The sequence below is a fragment of the Hibiscus syriacus genome, unplaced genomic scaffold, assembly GCF_006381635.1.
Source record: "Hibiscus syriacus cultivar Baekdansim isolate YM2019G1 unplaced genomic scaffold, ASM638163v2 tig00111151_pilon, whole genome shotgun sequence".
NCBI lineage: Eukaryota > Viridiplantae > Streptophyta > Magnoliopsida > Malvales > Malvaceae > Hibiscus > Hibiscus syriacus.
This window is the reverse complement of record NW_024062999.1, coordinates 767,941-792,048: the sequence shown is the minus strand read 5'-3', so window position 1 is coordinate 792,048 and position 24,108 is coordinate 767,941. Positions and strand designations below refer to the sequence as shown.

The 24,108-nt window shown below is 34.8% G+C and overlaps 2 protein-coding genes and 1 pseudogene across 2 annotated transcripts; 2 read left to right on the top strand and 1 right to left on the bottom strand.

Annotated features, from left to right (window-relative positions):
• Positions 1-3,283: 3,283 nt before the first annotated feature.
• LOC120154879 lies at positions 3,284-6,432 on the top strand (annotated as a pseudogene).
• An 11,152-nt stretch (positions 6,433-17,584) lies between these two features.
• On the bottom strand, positions 17,585-20,028 carry LOC120154877 (NAC transcription factor ONAC010-like). Its single transcript, XM_039166519.1, has 7 exons — positions 20,003-20,028; positions 19,681-19,898; positions 19,382-19,596; positions 18,911-19,213; positions 18,772-18,853; positions 18,326-18,441; positions 17,585-17,863 (listed from the first exon to the last, which is right to left on the bottom strand). The coding sequence occupies exons 1-7, from the start codon at positions 20,026-20,028 to the stop codon at positions 17,585-17,587; spliced, it is 1,239 nt and encodes a 412-aa protein (XP_039022450.1).
• A 583-nt stretch (positions 20,029-20,611) lies between these two features.
• Positions 20,612-24,066, top strand: LOC120154876 (sugar transporter ERD6-like 5). Its single transcript, XM_039166518.1, has 12 exons — positions 20,612-20,797; positions 20,929-20,991; positions 21,804-21,950; positions 22,296-22,403; positions 22,470-22,562; positions 22,636-22,716; positions 22,783-22,858; positions 22,948-22,991; positions 23,080-23,135; positions 23,528-23,591; positions 23,760-23,874; positions 23,957-24,066. Exons 1-12 carry the CDS (start codon positions 20,612-20,614, stop codon positions 24,064-24,066), a joined length of 1,143 nt encoding a protein of 380 aa, XP_039022449.1.
• The last annotated feature ends 42 nt before the right edge of the window (positions 24,067-24,108 follow it).

Here is a 24,108-nt window from a genome sequence, read left to right as displayed (position 1 = left end):
CACTGGTGTACCCATGTATCCCCATGAGAAGAAAAAGTTGGATAAAGTATGAGAGTATAATTATTTTGTCTCTTCATCTGGATGACAATGAAGCCTAAATTATTAACGTTTCATTCAAAAAATATCTTTACATCATTCATTTGATTTTGCTCAACCTTTTCCTTTTTCAACCTTTTGACTTTTTTCCCTTTTGGAATAAAAAATTATTTTTTCCTTGAATGTTTTTTTCTTTTCTTTTTTTCTTTGAAATTTAACATTTTTTACTCGTTTTATTATTTATTTATTATTTTATTTATTTCCTTAAAAATTTATTTTCTTCTTTGTTTTTCATTATTATTTTTTAAACGTGATTTTATATTTAATTTAATTTTTTTATTTCATATTTTTTTATTTTTTTTACAATCTAACATTCTTTTTGACACTTTTTAGAAGAATTTCAACCAATCAAAGGTAAGTAATTTGAATCGATTTTTTTTTATTTGAATTTGAATTTTCGCAATTAAGACATCCGACAAATTAATTGTTACCGAAAGGGCAATACAAGGATGTTAATCATTCCTTGATTGTAACTGACTCCCGAACCCGACACATTTCAGGTAAAACGCAGATCAGGTAAGATGGTGTCCGATCCACCTGAATGTTTTTAAAATGATCAGTGGTGACTCTAACCCATTATTTCAAGTTGAAGCCCAATTCCGGACCCAACCGAAAGATGACTGCGATAATTTTAAAATTTGTATTTTCTTTTTTTAAAAAATATAACTATTTTTAATTTTTAATTTTAAATAAAATATTTAAAATTATCATGTTGTGACACATGTCACTTAACAAGAAAATTAACGTCATTGACGGTCCGGGCACCTAAATGAATAACGTAATGGAACGTTAGGCATTAAACTGGAATAAAATAAACGTTAGGTACTAAACTGAAAAAATGACATAAGTTAGGGACCTTTTGTATATTTAAGCCTTGCATAAATAGCCTACTTTGGTTTTGGGCCTAAGCCTTAGGCTCGGACAGAATGGAATACCGATATAGATCATGATTGATTGTTGGTAAGCTAAGTTTAGTATTTAAATTAGTTTTGTTTCATTTTTAATATTTAAATTTGCATTTGATTCAAAAGTATAAGTAAACTTTACCTTTTGTTTCGTTTTAGTACTTCGTCGTTAAAAATTTAGTGAAATTGTTACGACATGATACTTTTTATGGGTAAATTACATTGTTCAACACTCAACTATCTTCTCACTTTTATTTTGGTCACTGAAGTTTAATTTTTTAATTTAATTATTTAACTTTCAAATTACTCCTAATTTAATTACTCTAACTTTCAAATTTAATTTTTTATTTTAATTATATATTAATAAAATAATAATAAGAAATATCATGTCACAAAAATTTTTAATAAAATAAAATAGAATGATTAAAATATGAGCAATTTGGAAGTTGAATAGTTAAATTGAAAATTTATAAACTTTAGTTACCAAAATAAGAGTGAAAGGATAAATAAGTGATAGCTAATGTAATTTACTCGTAAAAATGCGTACAACAATTCCTTTAAAAATTTAACGACGAGGTACTAAAACAAAACAAAAAATAAATGTCAAGTATAGTTCTAAAACAAATGAAAGTTTAAATACTAAAATAAAAAAAAATAATAATTAAGTACTAAACTTGTAGTTTACCCTTAATTGTTTTATGGAAGAAAAATGAGCCCTTTTCTTTGATTCAGGACGGCAGAATATATATATATATATATATATATATATATATTATATTTTTTTCATTCATTAAATCTTCTTACCGCATTTAAGTGGTAAATAGTTTGATATCATTTAAATAAGTCTCGAGTTTGATTTTTTGTGTATGTAGAAAATCCTCAATGAGAGATCTACCCGTAAAAACTAGATGTACGACACAGATCAATTCAAATTAATCAACACGAAATCTTAAATCCGAGAGGACAAAAAACATCTTACTTTTTTTTTCTTTCATTAAATCTTACTTTTTTTCCCTTCAAAATCTCACCGAAATTACTTTTTATTTTCACTCTTTCTTGGATTTTTTTATTTCTTTAAACTTAAAGCTCTAAATTTTTAATAGATTTTGATTGTTTTTGAAATCACAATACGTAATATTTTAAGAATTATATTTTATTCATGTTTTTATTATATATATATTTAATTAAAGGAATGAAAGTTTCAAAATTCAATAATCCATTTAAGTATGAAGATTTATTCAATATAAAGAGATTGTGTAAAATTTAGATTCCAAAATATTGTTTATTTATACGTGAATAATTTAGAATTATTCATGTTTAGGATTTAGTATTTAAGATTTATGTTCTATGATTTAATTATTATAATTTATACTCTGAAATTTAAGATGAAAATATATAAGATTGTAGTCTAAATTTTTGAGTGTATATATAATATAGTTTCCCTTAAAGTATTGCATATGTTCTTAGTTATTATTGTTTGTCAATCTGAACTTTGCACGAACCAAACAACCTTAGTTGTAGAAAAAATATTGTTGTTCTTTAAAGTCCCGAGTTCGAGTACTATGAATGTCAAGATTGTGAACGATATTGTCTTGTACTTACCCAAATTAATTAAAAAAATTGAACCTCCAATCTATTGTTTGTACCATTTTTACCCTTTTTTTCATTAATATTTTTTATTCATTAACCATAGAGTTTAACTTCACAAACTAGATTAAGAAATCCACGTATCAAAGTTATGTCCTCTTTTAGTCAAATAGCTATCCTTATTATATTGACATGAAACTCACTATGTAAATTTCTGCAATTTGGGTTTTTAAAATTGAATTTTAATCCCCACTGGGAATCAAACACGAGCTCCTCCTTCTTCTTCTTCTCCACTCAAGAACAAAGTTCCAATGGGAATCAATACAATATTTTTTTTTCAAGTGTTTTGGCTCTGAAATGTCTTCTTTTTCCTTCTTCCTCATTGGTATATGCCTTTGTTTTTATGCTCCTATGTCCATAGTTGCCACTGATTCAGATTGCCAGTTGGACTTCAATGTCCTTAGGAAAGTCATCTTTGATAGCTCCAAGAAACTTTCAAACTCTCCTTCGAGGCGTTCGTTTTGTTTGATCCGACTATCTTCGAGTCACTGGAGACTTTTCCCCTCCGACGAATTCCTCCGAGGCTTGTTTCGATGCGTACTAGAAGTTGGTCAATGAGTACATACCCTGGTTAGATATTCGTTTCACTTGTCAATTCAATTCCAGTTCGATATCGAAAAGCTGCAGAAACATCACGAGTCGAGATCGATTTGAAGGCCTTGTTATGACACCGGAATTGCAGGAAGTTAGGCATTGTTGCAACCGTTCTTTAGATGATGAAACTTCCTTCACACGGTGCCAAGATTGTTTATCAAGCATTTATCGATCGTACTTTCATGCCACTGCATCGGATTGTTCTTGGTTCCCTTATGTGTACGCTGGTGCTTTGGCTAATCACGATGGACCGGTTGATTCAGGCGCTGCAAAGTGTTTGTTCTCCCTCGATTTCACCTCAACTATGGCGACCAACTGGAAGAAGAAAGCTATTCTCTGGGCGATGCATATAGGCATAGCTTTTGGCTTGATAATGACAGTTACGGTAGTCTGGAGAAGGAAACATAATTGGAAGAGAAGATGCAATAGTGTGACACCAGACGAGACCGGTTCTGGTTTCGAAACAGAAACGATCAGTGGAGATAACAATTCGGTGAAGTTCACATTTGAAGAAATCAAAATGGCAACAAAGAATTTCTCAAGGGATAATATTGTGGGGAAGGTTTATAAAGGTACATTAGTCGACGGCTCTGAAGTCGCGGTGAAAAGGTTCAAAAATTGTTCTGCTGCAAGGGATGCAACATTTGCGCATGAAGTGGAGGTTATTGCTAGTATTAATCATGTCAATCTGGTTCCTTTCAGAGGCTATTGCACTGCCACGCTTCCTATGGAAGGTCACCAGAGACTAATCGTGTGCGATATGATGCGAAATGGAAGCTTATTCGACCATCTTTTCTGATCAGAAGTGATGAAGCTTAGTTGGCCTATTCGTCACAAAATCGCGGTAGGAGTGGCTGTTAGAAATAAGTTGTAATTAGTTATTAGTTTGTTAAATCTGTTTTGAGTTGTTATTAGGTTGTTATATTTGGGCTATAAAATACCCAAGTTTAGTTTGTAATTCATACAAGTCATTTACAATAAAAATATCTTCAGTGCTTTCCTCTTTCACTTTCTTATTTTCCTGTATCTTCATTCTTCAACTCATACCATCGTCTTAACTTCCATGGCTGCTTTCTCCCATGGTATCATTCGCTAAAAGATCCTGGCGTCGTTTTCTCTTCCGCAGTTGCGCCACGATTGAATCTTGTTGTTGCTGATACCTTGGCCGTCACTGCTACAAATTGCTCGCTTATTCAGATCTATCATTGTCTTGTCTGTTCATCGTGTCCATTGTATCTCCATTTATTTGTTGTGATCGTTCATTCCTTGATGTGCCGATGTCTATTGTTTCCGTTACTGCCCCATCAATCAATTGTCTATGGCGATCGTTGATTCATATATGTGTTCATGCCTTTGATGATTCCATCTCATATGCTCTCGGAGGATGTTCTTTTCTGTTTTTTTTTTCACGATTGCTGCAATTTCACCATGAATTTGTTTAAGTGTTATCTTAACAGTTTGTGCCTACCATCTTCTTGATTGTTTGCTACAAAGAGATGCTTTTCTTCTCCCTCGGTTATATCCCATCTTGGTCCATTTTTGGACTCTGAGCCGCTTAGAATAAAGCTTCCTATGATTCAAGAGGCTCGTCTATTTGTCTTAGTTGTTTGTACAATTCCCCCAAGGAAGCAACAATTTCTGGTTGCTACTGGAAGTAAATGTTGATCATGAGAGTAGAGAAGGGTATGCTACACAGAATAGTGCTGTTGTTTTTAAGTATTAGATTTGTTTTTCAGTTTAGTTCACATTGATATTTGATTGCTTTGTTTCACGACTGCACTTGGTTCATTCTCTCATAATTGTTTTGAGTATGGCATCAATTGGTTGAGCGAGACTTGTGATTTGCCGAGTTATATGAGTATTAGTTTCTTACTCCATTTGGGCATTACTGGTTTGTTTGCTCAAGAACTCTTTGTTATAGTTTCTTCATGGTCTGCTGCTTCTATCACAAGGTAACATGAGACTCGAAAGCTTCACAACCAAGTGTTCATGACTGAAAATCTCTGGGGAGGGTTAAGAGTTTAACAACCTTGGCTTCCTTAACTAGACAAAAACGGTGTTTTCTTGCCCAAGAGAGGCTTCAGATTGCATCCGGGAGCTCGAAGCTTAACCACCTTGCTTCCAACAAAAAGAAATTCCAATAAGTGAGAAGAGGTACAGTCCTAAAGAGAAAAAAAAAGTTTTGAAGAAATTCTGAATGAAAATTTTTCTTTTAGAAAAAGAAAAGGAAGGTGAGTAAGTAGAACGAAAGAAAGAATAATACTTTCGATTCTTGATAGACCGCCTAGTTAAGGGAAAATGAATTTTGAAAGAATTTTGGAAAGAATAGAATTGCAGTTTGGAGAATGTTGAACCAGCCAAGTGGAGAATGTTGAACGAGTCAAGTTCTAAAGCTCAAGAGGATTGAGAAAGTAGGGAGAATGTTAGAAATAAGTTGTAATTAGTTATTAATTTGTTAAATCTGTTTTGAGTTGTTATTAGGTTGTTATATTTGGGCTATAAAATACCCAAGTTTAGTTTGTAATTCATACAAGTCATTTACAATAAAAATATCTTCAGTGCTTTCCTCTTTCACTTTCTTATTTTCCTGTATCTTCATTCTTCAACTCATACCATCGTCTTAACTTCCATGGCTGCTTTCTCACACGTGGGTACCTTCATTATGGTGCACAGCCTGCTATCATACATAGAGATGTTAAGGCTTGTAACATTCTTTTAGATGATACATTTGAGCCAAAACTGGCTGATTTTGGCCTTGCTAAGTTCACTCCGGACAAATTCTCACATGAGCACAAGGGTAGCCGGAACTCTAGGGTATGTAGCCCCCGAGTACGCTCTGTACGCTCTGTTCGATGATCACACTTTGCTTTTGACGGACTGGGCTTGGTCATTGGTGGAGCAAGGCAGACTATTCGATGTCATCGACGAAACTATGCCGGAACTAGGCCATCCAGAAGTAATGGAGAAATACATTTCGGTAGCAATTCTATCTTCTCATCCGCAGTTACACGCTAGGCCAACAATGGACCAGATTGTGAGAATATTGGAAACTAATTCTCCGGTTCATTCGAACCCGGAACTTGCTTTTCGAGAGAAACGAGCCACGTCTCGTTCCTCGCGATGTCCAGCACCTGCATCGTCCATGTCATGTGTTCTGTCAATTCGATTTACCCTTTCTTTTATCATGTAGCTGCGATCATTATATCTAGTTTTGACCGATAGTGGGGTTTTCTTTTGGTTCTATGGTGAAGTATATAAATGATCATCTAATTATATATTATTGTTTTATTGAGTTTCTCTATTATTAAAAATTACAAAATAATTATCCGATTATTAATATGTTTCAAATTCGTCATTTTCTGTTTAAAATTGACGACAGATTGAACTGGACGTTAACATGTTGATTGAGATGCGATAAAATCTAATCCTAGAATTGTTTGAGATATATTTTTTGCACTTAATCTTCGTTCACATTATGCCATCGAGTCAGTGCTTGCAATATTTTTTCGTTGAGCTAGTGCTTGTGGACATTATTAAAATATGATTTTATCATATATCAGTAAACATGTTAACTTACTGGTTAAACGAACGTTAATATTTTAACGAAAGAGGACGAGTTTAGAACATATAATAATCAGATGATCATTTTATAACTTTTAATAGTCAGAGTACTCAACGAAATAACGCCTATAATTAGGGTGGGAAGCATTTGTATACCTTACCCTTGTTTCTATTATTTTATGAACAACTACTTAAATCTCACATGCACGGCTTAGACAATAACTAATAGTATATTACCATTGGAAAAAGTCTTCTACGGTACCTTAGCAAACACAAAATTTCAACTGTTCAGACTTTTAAAGTATTTATCATGTTTTCTTTAAGGCCTAATTTATGAATTAGTCTTTCAAGTACATATATTTTCTCTCTTTATTTCTTTAAATTTTTTATCATTGTCAATACTATTAAAAAGATGAACACACAATCAACGGAATTAGTTGAAGAGGTAAGCAGTTTAATATCGTTTAAGTTCGTTTCGAGTCCGAGTCTTTGGGTATATAGAAAATCTGTTTTGGGAGACTCATCCACCAAAATCAGATGTGCGACACAAGTCAGTCCGAATTAGTCAGGACGAATTCCTGAAATCGGGAGTGTAACATAAAAAAAAGAATCAGAAGTAACATGATCAATTTACACTCAATATTCTATAAACGAATTCCCCATTGAAAATGCTCCATTAAAATCAAAATATTGGTAAAAATAATGAAAACTATTTGATGTATGTTTGATGTTGTCGTAATTTGCTGCTTCCATTGAGGATGATCCTGAGTGGATGTCTTGTTGAAAACCCCAAGCATTGGAATACTGATTCTGGTATGATTGTGGCACATGCACATTATTACCATTCCTTACAACCATTGAAGATGATACTTTGTTGACGTCGCGTCGCGGATACGTAGAACGAGTGTTTGAGAATTGATTGTTGCTGGCCATGAAATTCGATATGTTAATGACATTCATCGGATTTTGTAACGAATCCCCCATTGAAGAGGCCGCATTGAAATCTTGTTGAAATGACCAAGTAATGACATACTGATTCTGGTAAGATTGAGGAGTTAAAATCTCAGTAGCCCATACATTCACATTATTACCATTTCCTGATGGCATTGGATTTTGGTATGTAGTATGATTGTGAACAAATTGTGTAGATGCACTCGGCTTCTGCAACGAAGAATCGATCATCCGATAAGAACCCTCTATTGGAGAAGCATTCAGAATCGAACGCTCAGGTGCTAATGCATACAATGTATTGTTGTTTCCTTCCATTGATGGTGCTTCATGTTGGTAATCACGGTCTTTCCCTCTTTGTGAAGTTAAGATAGGCACTTAGAGATTAAGTATAGTAAAGAGAGCACAAGAGTATAATTCTTCAATTTAGAGATTTTTCCACTATACAAAAGAATAGTAAGATTACAAGGATGTGTTCACAAAATTTGACTCACACTTGGTGGCTCACTCAAGCTTGAGGATAAAGACTTCCCAAGCTATCCCTTTTCTCTCTCAAAGAGGCTCTCTAACTCTCTAGTTTCTCAAGCTTGAATTTCTTGGATTTTGGATGGTTAGGAATGAAGTCTCTCACCCCTATTTATACTACTCCACCTTTACAATGAATAGTGGAGATTACTTACATCCAAGGGTGGAGATTAATTATCTAGAATGCTCTACACACTCTAGGAAGCTCTACACTCTTCCACTTCCTTCCATATTCTTCTATACTCTTCCATAAGGTTCCACACATCTCCAAAATATTCCAGAGGATTCCATACTCTTTTACAAGCTTCTAGAGAGTTATACACTTCTCTAGAGTTCTTCGGAATATTCTAGAAAATTCTACACTTCTCAGAAAGCTCTAGAATTTTCTAGAAACTCTCCAATTTAGGAGAGATCCAACAAATCTCCCCCTTTCAACTTAATTGAGAGGTAGTAGCAAGCCGGCACCTTGACAACAATCTTCGAACTTCTTTGTCGCTATTACCTTTGTCATCATGTCTGACCAGTTCTTATATGAATCCTTTAATGACCAATTGAGCTGTATAGCAAGGCTTTGAGCTGCTATCTTCGGTCTTAATCCGATACACCCACTTATTCTTCAAGGCTCTTCTCCCTTTTGGTAGCTCCACAAGTTCATAAGTACGATTCTAATGCAAGGATTGCATCTCTTCTTGCATGGCTCTTCTCCATTCTTCCTTATGACTATCACTCATTGCTTCTTTATAACTTTGAGGCTCCCCCTCATCAGTGAGCATAACGTACTCATTTGTATTATACCAAGTGGATGATCTTCTAACTCTCGAGGATCATCTCAGCTCTGGTGCTATTGGAGAGATAGATTGAGGCTCTTCATAAGCTGGTTCATCATGAGTCTCCTGGTTGCTTTGTTCTAACATAGGTTCATGATCTTCAGCATCATTGTTTTCTTGTGTATTATTATCCTCAAGTTGAACTAGAGTAGGTTTGGTGTTCTTGCTGCTTCTCAATCTTGGCCTCTCTGAATTTTTGATATCTTCGATTGTTTGGTCTTTGAAGAAAACAACGTCTCTGCTGCAGACAACATTCTTATTGACTGAATTCATCCTTAGGTGAACGAAGGTAGATGCATTCCTTCGTGTTGAAAACATTTTGATGCTTCGATATAACAAATTAAGTATAAATGAATTTTAAGATTTTACAATCTTTTTCAAAGTATATTCGATTAAATTATTCGAATATAAAAAATATTACTCTAAGTTTTTCAAAGATCAATTTCAATCTTTAAACATTATTTGAACATATAATTAATTTTCACTAAGAATCATAAATTCCCCCTAACTAATAGCAAAGAATGCAATCAAAAGTATTATTTTTATAAGCATTTTTCAATTCTAGTTTAAAAGTGCTAAAATTATTTTAAACACTAAGTCAAGGTAGGTTGGTTAAACCTAATTCTCTCCTAAGTGTCCAAAATCTTTCTTTATCTAAAGATTTTGTAAAAATATCTGCTAATTAATGCAAAGTATCAACATATTCTAGAACTACATCTCCTTTTGTGACATGATCTCTAATGAAATGATGTCTAATTTCAATATGCTTAGTTCTAGAGTGTTGGATGGAGTTTTTAGTGAGACAAATAGCACTAGTATTGTCACACTTGATGGGTATGATACATACTTCAATTCCATAATCTAAAAGTTGTTATTTCATCCATAAAACTTGTGCACAACAACTACAGGCTGAAATGTATTTCGCTTCAGTGGTAGATAGTGCCACACAATTTTGTTTCTTCGAAAACCATGAAATCAGTATATTTCCTAGGAATTGGCAAGTACCAGAGGTACTTTTCCTATCTATTTTGCATACTCCATAATCCGCATCAGAGAAGGCATGCAAGCTAAAGCTAGAGTCTCTAGGATACCAAAGTCCTAAACTAGGAGTGTCCTTAAGGTATCTAAAGATTCTCTTAACAACTAGTAAATGTGATTCCTTAGGGCATGATTGAAATCTAGCACATATGCAAACACTAAACATAATGTCCGGTCTACTTACGGTTAGATAAAGCAACGAACCAATCATTGGCCTATATAATTTAACATCAACATATTTACCTCCTTCATCTTTGTCAAGCTTTGTAGAAGAGCTCATTGGAGTGGCATGAGGTTTTCTATTTTCCAATCCAAATTTCTTGAGCATATCATTGACGTATTTTGCTTGATTGATGAAGTTACCATCTTTTCTTTGCTTGATTTGGAGTCCCAAGAAAAATGAGAGCTCCCCCATCATACTCATCTCGAATTCACTCCGCATTAGCTTAGAAAATTTTTGGCAAAGAACATCACTAGTAGAACCAAATATTATATCATCAACATAAATTTGAACTACTAATAATTTTTTACCTTTTTTTCTTTAAAAATAATGCAGTGCCAACCTTCCATTTTGAAAAACTTTTTTTAGTTAAAAAGTTTGACAATATTTCATACCAAGCTCTAGGAGCTTGCTTTAAACCATAAAGTGCTTTTGTCAATTTAAAAACATGATTCGGAAATTTTGAATCTTCAAAACCAGGAGGTTGTTCCACATACACTTCTTCTTTTATAAAACCATTTAAAAATGCACTTTTAACATCCATTTGATATAATTTAAATTCATTGAAACATGAAAATGCTAATAACATTCTAATTGCTTCCATCCTAGCTATGAGAGCGTATGTTTCATCAAAATCTATACCCTCTTCTTGAGTATAACCTTAAGCAACAAGTCTAGCCTTGTTCCTCACTATATTACCACTTTCATCAAGCTTATTCCTAAATACACATCCAGTACCTACAATATATTTATTACTGGGCCTTTCAAATAATGTCCATACTTTACTTCTCTCAAATTGATTTAACTTTTCTTGCATAACCATAATCCAATTTTCATCATCTAATGCTTCTTTGATATTCTTAGGCTCTATGCATGAAATAAATGCAACATAATTACATATATTTCTAAAAGAAGATCGAGTTGTTACCCCTTTGGATGGATCACCTATTATTTCACCATCATTGACATAGTTTTATTCTCTTGGGTAAGAGACTTCCCTTTCTTCAATGGTTGGATTCTCGAGAACATCATGAGTTTCCTCATCTTTCACTTCTTCCTTTGATGATAGTTCTCCAACGTCATGTCTAACGTCATTTGTGTTTACAATACCTACATCATCATTCACACAAGAATCCTTCCTCAGAAGGGAATTATCATCGAAAACAATATGTATAGTCTTTTTTACAACTAAAGTTCTTTTATTAAATACTCGATAAGCTTTAAAATTTAAAGAATAACCCAGAAACATTCTTTCATCACTTTAGCATCAAATTTGCCAAGATTTTCTTTACCGTTGTTTAAAACAAAACATTTACATCCAAAATGATGAAAATAACTAATGTTAGACTTTTTTTTTTGAAAATTTCGTATGGAGTTTTCTTCAAAATTGGCCTAATAATTACTCGGTTTATAACATAACAAGCGGTATTTGAGGCTTCCGCCCAAAAATATTTTGGCAAATTATTTTCACAAAGCATGGTTCTAACAATTTCTTCTAAAATTTGATTTTTCCTCTCAACAACTCCATTTTGTTGAGGGGTTCTAGGTGCTGAAAAATTATGGTTAATACCATTAGAATTATAAAAATCAGTAAATCCAAGATTTTCAAATTCAATACCATGATCACTCCTAACACTAGTTATGGAGTAACCTTTTTTGTTTTGGATTACTTTTGAAAATGTGATGAATTTTTCTAATGCTTCATCTTTAGTACTTAAGAATAGAACCCAAGTACATCTAGAATAGTCATCTACCAATACAAAGCAATATTGTTTTCCACCTAAGCTAACAATTCTAATTGTCCCAAAAAGATCTATATGGATCAATTGTAATACTCTACTAGTTGATACATCATTAATGGACTTAAAGGAAGCTCTTCTATGTTTTCATTTAGCACATGCATCACAGATTTTATCATTATCAAGTTTTAGCTTTGACAATCCTCTTACTAAATCTCCTTGAATTAGTATTTATAAAACACTCATGCTAGTGTATCCTAGTCTCCTATGCCATAACCAACTATCATGTTCATCATTAGCAACTAGGCATACATTAGTCATAATTATAGAATCTAAATGCACCATGTAAATGTTTTCTATTCTATGACCAACAAGCATAATCTGATTAGATGCAATGTCAATTACTTTACAACCATTAGTTTCAAATATGACATTGTATCCCTTATCGCATAATTGACTAATACTCAATAGATTATGCTTTAACCCATTCACATATAAAACATTTTTAATTTGTATGGAAGAGACATTACCTATTGTACCTATACCTTTAATGTGACCTTTTGAATTATCACCAAAAGTCACATCTCCTCCATTTTTTTTCATTAAGCTCGATGAACCGGCTCTTGTCTCCGGTCATATGTCTTGAGCATCCACTATCAAGGTACCATGAGTTTGAACTTGTATTTTGCGCCTTGTAGCAATGCTCATTTTCCTACAAACATAGATTAATTTTTTATTTTTGTAACCAATTTCTTTTGGGTCCATATTCATTAGTTTCTAAAATTCTAGTCCCCTTAGGTATCCATTTGTGTAGGATATCCTTATCTTTAGTAGTAATGAGTTCTTTAGGAACCCATATTCTCTTATTAGAGGTTCTTTGAGGACCTTTATGATTGTAGTTTTTAAAACTTTTTCTAACAAAGTTGGATTTTGAACTTTCTCCATTTTTAAAACGTTTTGTTCTAACTTTCTCAAAAGAAACTTTAAGATCATCAATTTTCTTTTGATGATCGTCGTTGACTCTTGAAAGTAAGTTATGCAAATCAATATTTTTCTTTTCAAATTCATCTAATTTGATTTACAATTCTTTGATCTAACTTTCAAGATCGTTGTTGGTCTTGGATATGGGATTATTTTTATTTTTCAGTTTTGAAATATCATTTTTGTATTTTAAAAATAAGTTCTCATAATCCGAGGCCAACCCAGTATATTCCTCTAATAGCTCATCAAAAGAATAATCTTCAAAATTAAATGAGCTAGAGGTTACCTGACATGATGTCCATCAAGTACAAGTTTGCTACTTCTTGTTCCTCTTCATCGGATTGTTCATCATCGCTCCATGTAGCCACGTGAGCCTTGTGCTTCTTCTTTTCTTGACCTTTGTTTTTTAATTGTGGGCAATCATGTTTGACATGCCCTGACTTTTTGTATTTGTAGCAAATTATTGGGTCTTTCTCATTCGTTTCAGTTTTAAAGCCTTCATTTCGTTTGAATTTTCTTCCTCAGTAGGGCCTCATCAATTTTCTGATCCGTTTGGAAAATAATGTCATTTCCTCGTCATCGTCATCTTCATCTGAATCACTCTCATATCTTATGGATTTGAGAGCAACTCCTACGTTTTTTTTCTCCGTCTCATTCTTTGTCTCGTTAATCTTCTCTCATCTTGAAGCATCATTTCATGCGTGAGGAGAGAACTAATTAACTCGTCAAGAGAAAGACTTTAAGTTTTTAGCCTAGATGATCACCGTCTTCTTTGATTGCCAAGCTTTAGGAAGAGAGTAAACTAACTTCTTTACAAGCTTCTCTTTTGGAATGATCTCTCCATATGATTTGAGAACATTGACAATCATGGAAAATCTATCCGTCATAGCTTTGATGTCTTCATCTGGTTTCATCCTGAAATTTTCATAGCTATGAGTTAGAAGACTAATTTTAGATTCTTTTACCTCGTATGTGCCTTCATGAGTGACTTGTAGTTTATCCTATATCTCTTTGGTAGTTTTACAGGATGAAACTCTCTCGTATTCATCTGGTCCAATAGCACAAAAATGATATAGATAGCCTTTGAGTTGAGCTGGAACATTATTGTCTCTCCTTCACTCCACAATCTTGAATGAGTGGAAGGAATGATGTATCCGTCTTCTATGATATTCTATGCTCTCATGTCACTTGCTTGAATGAAATACCTCATTCTATTCTTTTAATAAGCATAATTAGCTCCATTGAATAAAGCAGGCTTGTTGACGGGAATTAAATCAAGAGCAAAGTCAAAGTTTGATATGGAGGCCATTGATGACTTGAATATCAATATAACTCTTTCTGAATTGACTCAAGAGGCGATTAAACCTTCAAATGAGTGAGGCTCTGATACCAATTATTGAGTTAATCGATCGACGAAATAGCTAAGAGGGGGTGAATTGACAATTGAAATTTGGTGGAAGCTTTTGCAAAAAATAGAAAATAATTACACAACGGTTTAGAGTGGTTCAACTTTCTCAACCAAAGTCTACGTCCACTACCTTAGCTATCCACACTAAATATTTTCCACAAATTCACTAATTTGTCTTTCTTTTGAGGACAAAGAGTAACCTTACAAATCTCTCAAGAATTATACCCCAAAATCTTAAGAACATAGTTATTATTAAGTTAATCGATCGACGAAATAGCCAAGAGGGGGTGAATTGAAAATTAAAAATTTGGTGGAAGCTTTTGCAGAAAATAGAAAATAATTGCACAACAATTTAGTGTGGTTCGACTTTCTCAACCAAAGTCTATGTCCACTACCTTAGCTATCCCATTAAGGATTTTCCACAAATTCACTAATTTGTCTTTCTTTTGAGGACAAAGAGTAACCTTACAAATTCCTCAAGAATTATACCCCAAATTCTTGAGAACACTCTCTCCCAAAGAGAACAATACAAACTTTGCAAACTTACAAAAAATGCTCACAAGGCAAGATGTTTGCACAAATCTAGAACAAAGAAAGAACACTCAAGAATAATACAATTGAGAACAATAAGTATTCTTGAAAGCAAAAATGAATAATGAATGAAATAGGCTTGAAAATGCTCAAACTTGAGATTTGATGCTTTCTCTTTGATTCTATAGCTTCTCTTCTTAATTCTTGTTGATCAATGGCTCTTAAGCTTGTTTAAATACACCTTGGATCACTTCTGAACGTTGGGGATCATTGGTGAAGTCAATAGAGCCGTTATTGTGTAATTATCATTTAATAAAACAGTTGGGAGCATGTGTGCATCGATGCATACTCAAGGTGCATCGGTACACTGTGTATAAAATTCAAATATTTCGACCGTTATAAGACCTAGTGCATCGGTACACATGGGGTGAATCGGTACACTAATTACATTCGATGTTTCAAAATAGCCAGGAGTGCATCGATGCATGGTCTGTGCATCAGTACACAAAATGCATTCAATGTTTCAATATATTCAAGAGTGCATCGGTACATAAAATGCATTTGAAATAAGGTTTACATCGATGCATCAAATAGTACATCAGTACATCCCTTTAAAAATTAATTTTTGGCTCGGTTTTGGTTCGAAATACTTTGTAAAAATTGTTTTTAAAAATATGTTAAATTTAAAACATAATTTTACACTTTAGTAAGGATTGAAATTGATTTTTAAAAAACTTGGAGTAATATTTTTGATATTCGAATAATTTAATCGAATATACTTTGAAAAAGATTGTAAAATCTTAAAATTTATTTATACTTAATTTGTTATATCGAAACATCAAAATGTTTTCAACACTTCGTCTTTACGTCAAGCTTGGCTCTCTCATCTTTGGGTATGTGAACAAATGCCCTGCACCCAAATACCTTGAGATGATTGTATGAAGCCTTTTTGCCCATCCAGACTTCTTCTGGGATGCCCCCGTTCAAGGGAACTGATGGTGTGAGGTTGACAATGTCAACCACTACCATTATAGCTTCTCCCTAAAATGATTTGGGTAAATTAGCATGAGAGAGAACACATCGAACTCTTTCTTCAATAGTTCTATTCATTCTCTCAGTTGATACATTCAATTTTTGTGTCTTGGGTTAAATCATCTCTAGTCTAATGTCATATTTCTTGCAATATGCTTCAAAAGGACCTCTATACTCACCTCTATTGTCAGATCTTACACACTTAATCTTCCGTCCGGTCTCACGCTCCACTAGGGCATGAAATTCTTTGAAAGCGTCAAACACTTGATCCTTTGATTTTGACAGGTGCACCCATACCTTCCTTGAATGGCCATCAATGAAGATGACAAAATACAATGCACTACCTATTGATCTCTCGGACATCGAACACACGTCGGTGTGTACGAGGTTTAGGATGTTTTTTCTCCTTATGGACAGAGAAGATCTTTGGAAAGCAACCCTGTATTGTTTTCCAGCTAAACAGTGAGTACAAGGATCAAGTGGTTTGCCTTTCATGTCAGGTAAGAGTTGTTTCCGAGAGAGCATGTGAAGACTCTTCTCACTGATGTGCCCAAGTCGTTTATGTCATATCTCCACATCTTCAGTGGTGATATTTAACTCTCCTTGGCAGAGCTTAGCTTGCATCACGTACAATGACCCTTCTTTCTTTCCTCTAGCCATTATTAGGCTTCCTTTGGTGAGCTTCCACTTTCCTTCACCAAAGTAATTTATCAGACCAGCATCATCTAGCTTCCCAACAGAGATAAGATTGAGGCGCATGGCCGGAACATGCCTCACATCTTTTAAGATAAACTTGCATCAAATGCTTGTCGTCAGGATGATGTCTCCTATCTCGATGATCTTGCTCCTATCTTGATTTCCCATTTGTACTGTACCAAAATCACCGTTTCGGTAGGATGAGAAGAAACTTCTAGGTGGAGTAACATGGAATGAAGCACAAGAATCGACAATCTTAGAGCTATCATCATAAGCAATGTTTAGGATATTACCTTCATCAACGAGATATACCAGATCTTCTTTTGATACTACAACAGTAGTACTATTCTCTTCTTGCTTCTTGAAGGATCGATATTCCATTTTCTTGTGGCCCATCATTCCACAGTAGTAGCATGTAATCTTCGAGCGTGACTTGGATCTACCTCAAGATTGATGTGGATCTAAGCTTTTACTGTATCCACGAGTTTTATTCCTACCCCGATTCTCAAAAATATTAGCTTCAGGATGAATAGACTCACCTCGTTTGATTCTCCTTGCTTATTCACCGAGGAGGCTATCACTAACGGTACCCATGGCGAGCTTTCCTTCCGGAGCTGAATTACTAAGTGTCACAATGAGTGTATCCCAACTTTCCGGTAAGGAACTAAGGAGTGGAAGGGTTGCAACTCATCATCAATTTTCATCTCAGTTTTTGTTAATTGATTTACGAACCCTTTAAAATTATTTAAGTGCTTAATCATACTTTGACCATCCGTATACTTCAACTTCACTAACCGTCGTACTAAATTGGCTTTGTTACGAGGCAATTTTTTGAATCACTCAAGCTTTGTCCATAATTCATTAGCATTTGTATAAGTATAAACATGCTCAAAGAGGGTTTTATCAATGTACTTATGGATCATAGCAACGACCATCCGATTTAGTAGCTCCCATTGAGCATCACTCTTTCCTTCTACCTTGTCTTTGTAGATGATGGGATCATGCAAATCCTTGCAGTACAGGTGGTCCTCTATCATCGGCTTCCAATATGAGTAGTTATTGGCTGTGAGCTTGAACATGTCTCCATCATGAGAAACATTATCCTCTATCTTGAACTGCACGAGCTAATTATGGCTACGGATGAACCTCACTCTAATACTACTGTTGGGAATCACGGTCTTTCCCTCTTCGTGAAGTTAAGATAGACACTTAGAGATTAAGTATAATAAAGAGAGCACAAGAGTATAATTCTCCAATTTAGAGATTCTTCCACTATACAAAAGAATAGTAGGATTATAAGGATATGTTCACAAAATTTAACTCACACTTGATGGCTCACTCAACCTTGAGGATAAAGACTTCCCAAGCTATCTCTCTTCTCTCTCAAAGAGGCTCTCTAACTCTCTAGTTTCTCAAGCTTGGATTTCTTGGATTTTGGATGGTTAGGAATGAAGTCTCTCACCCCTATTTATACTACTCAACCTCCACAATGAATGGTGGAGATTACTTACATCCAAGGGTGGAGATTAATTATCTAGAATGCTCCACACACCCTAGGAAGCTCTACACTCTTCCACCCTCTTACATATTCTTCTATACTCTTCCATAAGCTTCCACACATCTCCAAAATATTTCAGAGGATTCCACACTCTTCCACAAGCTTCTAGACATTTCCATACTTCTCTAGAGTTCTCTGGAATGTTATAGAAAATTATACACTTCTCCAGAAAGCTCTAGAATTTTCTAGAACCTCTCCAATTAAGGAGACACTCCGTTAACAGCTTGCTGAGAAGAAGATTCTGAATTGAATGTGCAGACACGAATGCATACATTGTATCATTGTTTCCTGCCGTCGATAGTGTTCCATTGATTTCTTGTCAGTAAGAACCCTCCATCAGAGACACTCCATTAACAACTTGCGGACAACAAGCATACATAATCCAACTTGCAGACACACCAACCATTGTATTACCGTGTCCCGCCATCGAATACGCTCCATTAGTAGGCAACTAGGAAAAACTACCAGTCGAATACGGATTACGAGCGGCATATGTCTGCCTAAGGCGAGGAGATGATAGTGGAGCTATCTTGGCAACCTTATTAGCCTTCAAAGGTGTTCCATTATAGTCATGCTGATAAGAAGAAACATTCGGATCCTACACCATCCCCCTATTGTTGTTAATCGCCATCGAAGGTGGTCGGTTAACGTGTTGCGACGAAGAATCTGCCCTTGAAGATAGTCCATCAACATCTTGAGAGGTAGAACAAGCATATGGATCTCCATTTTCATGCACATTGTTCTTAACCTTATTCCTCGCCACATATATCTTGCACAATACCCACCTTGAAGATAGTCCATCAACATCTTGAGAGGTAGAACAAGCATATGGATCTCCATTTTCATGCACATTGTTCTTAACCTTATTCCTCGCCACATATATCTTGCACAATACCCACTTATCAAGCTACAACACAGTCAAATATTAGTTTTTTTTTTACAGCAATTTATAATTTGAAGATCGATCTTTTACTCATTCGAAATTAGAGTTTGAGAAATTTTACCATTTGTCCGGACTCAGTGCACCTCTCATTTTTTACTGTATATTCATGCATTTTCCAGTTGCTTCTTCAACTGTTGGAATGCGGGCCTTCGTAATAATCAAGGTTTCTCTTGTAGCCGATGATCTCCTCATGACCCCAACGGACAATGGGTTTCTCGTCCGCCGTCGGTTTCCAGTATCCGACACCGTTCCCGCCGCACGATTCGACCTCTTTCCGTTGGGGTATTTTCTATTCCTCGGTGTGAAAAAGTACCACTCCTCCCCTCCGTCGCTTTGTTGGTATTGTTCTGTCACAATTTTGAAAAATAATATGAATGACGTACGATAAGAAAATACACAAAAATATCATAATTATGATTTAGTTTACTTACGAGTAATTTGGGATGGAGTACTGCCATAGAGATCAACTTCATGGATGTTTTTATTAGTAGGTAAGTGTTCATCGTTAAGCTTTTTTATCAAGTAATTCTCAATCAACTCAGCATCAGTAGGGACGAACCGGAACCCGACCGGAAAATCTTCACTGGCTGAGGCGATTTCATCACCTTCGTGAGCGAAGATCTCAAGGCCTTCAACGGCGGCAGAAGAACTTTGGAAATAGATATATAAGGATTTAATTAAGGAATAATAATTTTTTAAATAAATTATATTCTTATCCTGGGTCAGGTTGAGTCGAAATTTTTCACCCTACACCCGATTCTGATCCGATCCCACTTCATTCTCTTAAAAAATCTAATCTGACTCAATTTAAATCCCATTTTTTTAAAAAAAAATCCTACCTATCAAATCTGATAAAATCAAAATCAGTGAAGTTCGGGTTAAACTGTCATCTGTAAATCATTTATGAAAGTGAAATAATGTCACGTCAACCTTCACTTTCTATGTAATAATAAAGAGAGAAATTTGATGGCCGGCATTGGCTCTTGAAAGATGAAGCTGAAACTTTAGGGAAGAAAACAGAGCAGCAAAAATTCATCAGAAACTTCAAACTTTACATGTGTAGCCCAGATCTGTAACTGTAAGCAACACTGACACAACCCGACTTCTCGGGTTAATTGGTATAATTTCTCTGTTTTCTGTACAACACCCTTTTGTTTTGTTTTCACGATTCAATTACATGTTATTCAATTGCCTGAAGTTATACAATTTTTTTTACTTCCTTTATGCTCTATATTGTTCCGTGTGTCGTAACTTTGACGGACTCAAGATTTTATGTTAGCAGTTGCTGCATACAGTCTTTTCTTACCGATAGTCACATGGGTAATTTCTCTTTATTTCCACAATGATCAAGAAAAGCAAAACATGGAGAAAAATGAAATGTTGGAAGGGCTGGTCACCGGAAAGCCGGTTATCATCGATGAGGCAGAGACCAGTGCTCGATATGGAGATAGTACCGTCGGCTATAATCACAATGGTTCATCTTCTGTCACCGGTACTGTTATCTTTAGCAGCTTAGCGGCAATATCAGGTGCATATGCATTTGGAAAAGTATAGTGAAAATGTGCCTTTTATATGTTTTCTGTTCACCAAATTGAAAAGTTATGTTGGTTTGGCTCTATGTTCTGTTCAGGAACGAATGTGTTAATCGCATGTTTGAGCTGTTTGGGATTCATTTTCAGGTGGGGTACTCATCGCCGGCTAAAAGCGGCATTACGGAGGACCTCGGCCTTTCTCTAGCTGAGGTAAAATAAGTCAAAAGAAGATGAAAAAGGTTGAATCACATAATCAAACAGTAGGAGGGATGCTTGGAGCTGCATGTAGCGGTAAGATCACATATCTTCTTGGCCGAAGAGGCGTAAGTTTTTTGATTAAGTGTTTGGTTCAAGGATTGTGGGATTCTCATCATGTTTGGTTGGTCGGGAATCTCATTCCTGGTAATGTTTTATTACCAATAATAGATTTTTTAGGGTATATTACCGGTAATGTCATTACCTCCATTCCCTTAGGTATTATAACATTATCGGCGTTTTGGACTAAAATGCCCTTAAATTATTATTTTTTTCAAAAATATTCTTCTTTTGTCATTGAATAATAAAAATTCTACGAAGGTTAAATTATAAATTTATCCTTAAATTATTTTAGATTTACAAAAAAAAAATCTATAATTAAAATTTTATATGAAGTTCAGGGGTTAAATTTTTTTTTACCATTTCATTAAACTTTTTTTATATTTTTAATTTTGTAAAAAAATTATATAAATATTATGAATTTAATTTTTTAAAGAAAATATATAAATATTTTACAATTTGTAATATTATACAAATATATAATAAGGATAATTTGGTCAAATATACATTTTAATAATCTTTTATTTCTTTAACCAAACACGGTAATCTTACATTCCTGCTAAACCAACCAAACACAAAATACAATATTCTCAGTAATCCTATTCCCTGGTAATCTTTTATTCCCACTGGTAATCTTACATTCCGTGAACCAAACGCACCCTTACCATCTATTGAAGATGCCTGATTTCCGGTATCCCGATTCTTAGATGTATTATATCTATAAACAAGCAATGGGGATTTCAGAAGTTTTCTGCATCACAGGGTGGCTTGCAATAGTATTCTCTAAGGATGTTAGGTGGATCGACTTGGGAAGACTTCTAATTGGATGTGGATCCGGGATTCTTTGTTATGTGGTAACACTCGTAGCTTGCGAAAATTTCCAACATGATTCATTGTTATCATGAAAATCTGTCATCTAAATATTTTCTTATAATGATTCCTATTTATCTATCTGAATTCTCTACTAAGAATGTTTGGGGAGCATTTGCGTCGCTTTTTACTGTATGCGTACTTCTTTCATTCCATATCTGATCCCTGGGAGCAGGTTTTCTTTAGCTGATGCATGTCAGTATTTGCAGGTTATGCTATGATGCGGCAAGGCAATCATGTTCATAATCGGTTCTCTGACCAATTGGCGCACCTCAGCGCTTATAGGTCACTTCTTTCGAGATATTTTAAACTTTTAGTACTGATATTCGAATTCCGTGCATGTTGAAAAGCTGCAATTATTTTTGTTTTCAGGAGTCGTACCGTGTGTGCTGCAATTGATCGGAGTTTTCTTCATTCCAGATTCTCCAAGATGGCTGGTCAGTGAGGTTCATGTATATATAGGCTATAGTTGGTGTTCAATTGGTAATGGTAACCGTCTGCAGGCCAAGACTAATGAAACAAAAGAGATTGAAGCCACCCTGCGACGCCTTCGGGGAGAAAAGGCCGATATCTCTCAAGAAGCTACTGATATAAGAGTAAATCTCATATTTTATTGAACCAAAACGAAATTTTTTATCGGAATGAGACATGATTTTTGTTATGAAACAGTTGTACACAGAATACATGCGGCAGATCTTGGATGGAGGGCTTCGGAATCTCTTCCAGAAGAGATATATCAACCCATTGATTGTGAGAGATGATTAGATATACATCTGCATTCATTGTCGAAAGTTGCTTTATGCTTGCTTATTTCAGGTCGGAGTAGGACTCGTGGTGTTCCAACAATTTGGAGGCCTAGTGGTTTTTCATACTATACAAGCTTTATTTTCGAGTCAGCCGGTAAATTTTCGAAACTACGTTTAATTTAACCTTGAAAACATAGATCGAAAACTGTAATCAAAGGAATTCTGTATTTCACAGGTTTTCCGAACAAGGTCGGATCCATTCCGATAGCTGTTCTTCAGGTTAGCAAATGACGTTACCATTTGATATCAGATCAAAACATTGTACTGGTGCATTCTACAACCTAGGGAAATGTTTGACGGATCTTAGTGGCTCTTCTCGGAGTACTCTTCATCGATAAGTCCAGAAGACGATCATTTCTGCTGGTTAGTTAGTACCGACAACAGTTTTCTTTCATCTATAAACTTCAGCAGCATTGAAAAACATTCAATTAGCACCAATCTGTGCAGATATCAGCAGGTGCAACATGCTTGGGCTGTGTCATTACAGGACTTTCATTCTTCCTGCAGGTTTTGGCTTAAACTCTTACATGGTTTTGCCATTTGCAGCCTTTTTTTAACACATTGGTCTGCCATGAAATGAGCAGGATTTTCATGCAAGCAAGGAACTAACAGCCACATTGGTGATTATTGGAGTATTGGTAAAGCTACTATATAATATTAACATACAATCTTTAAATTTACAGTTTAGATTCCTTCACTGAGCACGATATAATTTTGAGCATTTATCTTCCATCAATGTGAAACCTGAAAACCAGGTTTTTCTGCTCGTTTTTTATCTGGGCTGGGGGAGGGGGAATTCCCTGGATCGTAGTTTCCGAGGTAAATTTCTCGGTTTCAGTTCATCTGATGAAATTTTCTACAAAAGAATGAAAATCAAATGAACTCTCTCTCTCTCTCACACACACACACAGACACACACACACATACATGATACATATATATATACACATATGTATACACACATATATTTTTTGATTGTACTTTCAGATATTTCCTATAAACATAAAGGGTTCAGGAGGAAGTCTGGTGAATTTACTAAACTGGGCAAGTTCTTGGGTTGTTTCATACACTTCCACTTTTCTCTTTGAATGCAACTCAGCTGGTGATTTTCCTTGTGTCCCATTTCTACTTTTTCTATGTTGTTTTCTTTAGATTTTTGGGGATTTTAATTTTGTTTTCTTCAGGAACATTCTTCATCTTTGCCTTCATCAGTGTTGTTGCAATTATATTAATCGGAAAGCTAGTTCCGGAGACCAAGGGAAGAACACTCGAGGAACTACAACAACATCAATGACTCCAAATCCAAGTATCAGTAGGTTGAATCGATACAGATATT

What these genes read in the sequence shown, in the direction of transcription:
- LOC120154877 (XM_039166519.1), bottom strand. Translation starts at nt 20,028, where the DNA reads ATGAAGTGGGATCGGATCAGAATCGG. An exon ending in TGGGATCGGATCAGAATCGG is followed by an intron (nt 19,899 to 20,002) that starts GTGTAGGGTGAA and finishes CTATTTCCAAAG; the next exon opens with TTCTTCTGCCGCCGTTGAAG. An exon ending in ATAGAAGAATATGTAAGAGG is followed by an intron (nt 17,864 to 18,325) that starts GTGGAAGAGTGT and finishes TAGCTCGTGCAG; the next exon opens with TTCAAGATAGAGGATAATGT.
- LOC120154876 (XM_039166518.1), top strand. Translation starts at nt 20,612, where the DNA reads ATGGAGAAAAATGAAATGTTGGAAGGGCTGGTCACCGGAAAGCCGGTT. An exon ending in TCGGCCTTTCTCTAGCTGAG is followed by an intron (nt 20,992 to 21,803) that starts GTAAAATAAGTC and finishes CCCGATTCTTAG; the next exon opens with ATGTATTATATCTATAAACA. An exon ending in CCGGGATTCTTTGTTATGTG is followed by an intron (nt 21,951 to 22,295) that starts GTAACACTCGTA and finishes TACTGATATTCG; the next exon opens with AATTCCGTGCATGTTGAAAA.